Genomic DNA, 4,138 nt, shown 5'->3' with positions numbered 1-4,138 from the left:
TTGTGGCTGACAGGGAGATGGTTTGGCTGATACGGGAACTAACAGTGTGGTTAGCTTTTTTCCCACTGCTTGGTGGGCATGTCTGGTGAGAAGAGGGGAACTCATGGTTAGGCTTATGGGCCCTGTGAGGTTCAAAGCTATTAAGACAGCACATGAAATTTTAGGCCTTGCAATATAAGAGAAGGAGGGAAGCACGTGGAATGTTTGCTCTCCTGTGATTTCATTACAAAAATTAATAAAATTATCTAAGAAATTTTGGAAAAAAACATAAAGGAGAATCAAATCATGCATAATACAGTTCTTGTATAAAAACCAGTGTGAACATTTCAAAATGTTTGTTACAAGGATTTTTTTGATGTACATTTTAATGCACTGCTACTTAGTATATAATATCTCCTGCTTTTGGCACTAAGTATCATAATAAAACAATTTCTACAATATATTTTTTTAATTTTTATTTTATATTGGAGTATAGTTGATTTACAATCCACAATATATTTTTAAAAAACTTATACAACTTAATAGAAAGGCAAACAAACAACCCAATTAAAAAATGGGGAGAGATTCTGAATAGACATTTTTCTAAAGAAGACATACAAATGGCCAACAGGTACAGGAAAAGGTGCTCAACATCACTAATCATCAGGGAAATGCAAATCAAAACTACAATAAAAATATCACCTCACACCTGTAAGAATGTCTATTACCAAAAAGACAAGAAATAAGTGTTGGCAAGAATGTGGAGAAAAGGGAACCCTTATGTACTGCTGGAGGGAATGTAAATTAGTGCAGCTACTATGGAAAACAGTATGGAGATTCCTCAAAAAAATTAGAACTACCATATAACCCAGCAGTTCCACTTCTTGGTATTTAACCAAAGGAAACAAAATCACTATCTTGAAAATATATCTGCACTCCGATGTTCAATGCAGCATTATTTACAATAGCCAAGATATGGAAACAACAAGAGTTCATCAAGGGATGAATGGATTTTTAAAAAATGTGGCATAGATACAATCGAGTATTATTCAATCATAAAAAGAAGGAAATCCTGCAATTTGTGACAACATGGATGGATCTTGAGGGCATTGTACTAAGTGAAGTCAGACAAAGACAAATACCAATCCTGTATGACCTCATTTATATGTGAAATCTAAAAAAAAAATCAAAAACAAAAAAATGAAACCAAAGCCATAGATACAGAGAACAGATTGATGGTTGCCAGAGGCAGGGGGGGAAATGGGTGAAGGTGGTCAAAAGCTACAGACTTCCAATTATAAAATAAGTCATGGGGATGTAATATACAGAATGGTGATTATAGTTAATAATACTGTATTACATACTTGAAAGTTGCTAAGAGAGATCTTTTTTTTTTTTTTCACCAGTCATCTTTTATTGGGTGTTAGTTATCCATTAGGATATGAAAGGATTCAGGGGTGCCCGGCAAAGGTCATGGTCAGGAATGCAGAGTGCGCCCTCTTCAGTGGTACTCCCTTGGCTGCTCATGTTCTGAAGTTAGAAAGGCAAAACGGTAAGTTTCTTCAAAGGTATGGTGAAAGCACAGGATGACGGGGAGGGCAACAGGCTAAGATCTTATGAAGCCATCCTGAGAATTCCTTTCAGGAGATGACCCAGAACCCGCTTGAGGAATTAGGAGCTGATCTGCCACCTGGCCAGCTTCTTCCTTCCCTGAAGGAACACCCAACTCAGAAAAACAGCACCCAAGAGCCCATCTTTCATTGCTCTGGATGCGACAGACTAACAAGGGGCTGAATGCTGTCAGAAAGGGCCCATAAAACCCAGCCAGTGGCCACCACTGAAACTGTTCCCAGCATCTCCCACCGGACAAACTCCCCTCAGGTCTCAGAACCAGGAATAGCCACGCTTTTCCAGAGCACTACACAGACACCGGACTATAGCACTCAACTATTTCCCTCTTCACACTGGCTGCTAGGGAGATAAAGCCAAGTTTTCCACCAACCTTTGGTAGAGCCTACAGTATCTTATAGAATGCTTCCTAAGTATTACCTTTATCCCAGCTTCATCTTATTTTTCCTATCTTTGTCTTTGCCACAATTTTCTCACTTAAAATATGCTGTATTCTGATAAGTCCTTCCAATTCTTCAGTTGTCAGTAGAATGAAGGACTTCTAAATTTGACAGGGAACCAATACCACCTTGTCAAGGGAAACCCCACCAAAGGCAAAGCAACCCAAGAGACTCACTAAGTTCCTTGTAAGAACGGCAGTAGTTGAAAAGCACATAAGCTGCCAGCACCATAGAAAGCCCAGCAACGCTCCCTTTCTTCATGTTGAAATACTTGTTGTAATACCAGTAATAACCTGCAAACAGGAGAGGAAGTCACTTCTCTGAGGGCACACTCTACACATTCTAATATGAGAGGGCAAAGCTGAGGAAAGGCCTCAGGGAAGGAGGAAACAGTACGCAAAAGAGAGCCACAGGGTGACCAAAATTATAAAGAAAAACACAGAAGGAGGGGGGCCCCTGAGGAGGCTGGCGACCACGCAGGCCCCTAAAAGATGATGACATGGGTTCCACAGGACTGATCTGACTAGTCTTGCACTTTAAAATGCACAGAGCTGAAGGATAGACCATTTCAAATATTCGTCTCAGTTTTGTCTGGCCGGGAGATAGAATGATGTCCCCTTATGTTTCAAACTCATTTTCCTCAAGTCTTATGACATTTCTTTAAGATGGACGGAGGCAGTGGTACCGATTCCAAGCAATAGAAAACATTTCCTTGTCTGAAATACCTCAGAGCCAGCCTTTGATAGGACCCATCACACATGGAAATTCAAGAGCTAACAATCTCGCCCTGTCCTTCTCTACATAACTTAATGGTCTGAGAAGGCCTTTACTGGCCAAATTAATTCAGGGCAAAAAGAGACATGAAAGACCCAGAGATTTGCTTTTATTTACACATGCCCATAAGGCTCTGGCCTCTTTGAATGCTCCAGCAATGCCTTTAGGGATGAAATCCCACATTAGTATCCAGCTTGGCAGCTCCCTTAATTTGATATCCAGGAGCTTCTTCAGTGGCACAACTGATGCCATCTTGGAGTCATGGCTGTCTGCTCCTAAGAGAGATCTTAAAAGTTCTCATCACAAGAAAAAAAAATTGTAACTATGAACGAAGACCCACGTTAACTAGACTTATGGTGTTGATTGTTTCACAATGTATACAAGAATCATTATGCTGTACACTTGAAACCAATATAGTGTTACATGTTAATTCTATCTCAGTTATAAAAAAAGAAAAAGAAAACAAATGGATTTAAAAATGGGCAAAACACCTGGAAACCTTACCAAAGATATACAGATGCCAAATAAGCATATGTTAAGATATTCACCATCATATGTCATTAGGGAATTACAAATTAAAACATGGAAATACCACCACATACTTATTAGAACGGTCAAATTCCAAAATACTGACAACACCAAAAACTGGTGAGGAGGTGGATTACCAGGAACTCTCATCCACTGCTAATGGGAATGGAAAATGCTACAACCACTTTGGAAGACAGTTTGAAGTTTCTTACAAAACTAAACATACTCTTCGCACACAGTCCAGCAATTGCACTCCTTGGTACTTACCCAAAGTAGCTGAAAACTATGTCAACACAAAAACCTGCACACGAATGATTATACCAGCTTTAATCATAATTGCTCAAACTTGGAAGAAACCAAGATGTCCTTCAGTAAGTGAATGGATAAATACATTGTGAAACATCCAGATAATGGAATATTATTCAGCACTAAGTAGAAATTATCTATCACACCATAAAAAGACATGGAGGAACCTTAAAGGCATATTGCTAAGTCAAAGAATCCAAGTTTTAAAAGCCATATACTGCTATGATTCCAACTATGAGATATTCTGGAAGAGGGCACAATAAAAAGATTAGTGGTTGCCAAAAGAGGAGACAGATGAATAGGGAAAGCACAAAGGATTTTGTTTCTTAATAAATTTATTTATTTATTTATTTTTGGCTGCGTTGGGTCTTCGTTGCTATGCACGGGCTTTCTCTAGTTGCGGCGAGCAGGGGCTACTCTTCGTTGTGGTGCACGAGCTTCTCATTGTGGTGGCTTCTCTTGTTGCAGTGCGCAGGCTCTAG

At 39.4% G+C, this 4,138-nt stretch overlaps 1 protein-coding gene across 2 annotated transcripts; it reads right to left on the bottom strand.

Moving 5' to 3' along the window:
- Positions 1-1,480: 1,480 nt before the first annotated feature.
- LOC133078981 (ATP synthase subunit f, mitochondrial-like) lies at positions 1,481-3,074 on the bottom strand. Of its 2 annotated transcripts, XM_061174214.1 has the most exons (3): positions 2,962-3,074; positions 2,225-2,343; positions 1,481-1,509 (listed from the first exon to the last, which is right to left on the bottom strand). In XM_061174214.1, exons 1-3 carry the CDS (start codon positions 3,072-3,074, stop codon positions 1,481-1,483), a joined length of 261 nt encoding a protein of 86 aa, XP_061030197.1. The 2 variants fall into 2 exon arrangements, with proteins under 2 accessions (XP_061030197.1, XP_061030198.1); XM_061174215.1 differs by lacking the exon at positions 2,225-2,343 and having other exon boundaries at positions 1,481-1,511.
- Positions 3,075-4,138: the final 1,064 nt, after the last annotated feature.

This window comes from Eubalaena glacialis, chromosome 18 (genome assembly GCF_028564815.1).
Source record: "Eubalaena glacialis isolate mEubGla1 chromosome 18, mEubGla1.1.hap2.+ XY, whole genome shotgun sequence".
Lineage (NCBI taxonomy): Eukaryota > Metazoa > Chordata > Mammalia > Artiodactyla > Balaenidae > Eubalaena > Eubalaena glacialis.
The sequence above is the reverse complement of the archived record's forward strand: the minus strand, read 5'-3'. Positions and strand labels throughout refer to the sequence as shown.

Bases quoted from the DNA above. Each gene is read 5' to 3' on its own strand.
- LOC133078981 (XM_061174214.1), bottom strand. From the start codon at position 3,074: ATGGCATCAGTTGTGCCACTGAAGAAGCTCCTGGATATCAAATTAAGG. The intron at 2,344-2,961 runs GGCCAGAGCCTT...TCTCCTGTTTGC, and splicing joins ATTGCTGGAGCATTCAAAGA to AGGTTATTACTGGTATTACA. The intron at 1,510-2,224 runs GTGAGTCTCTTG...TTCTAACTTCAG, and splicing joins CCGTTCTTACAAGGAACTTA to AACATGAGCAGCCAAGGGAG.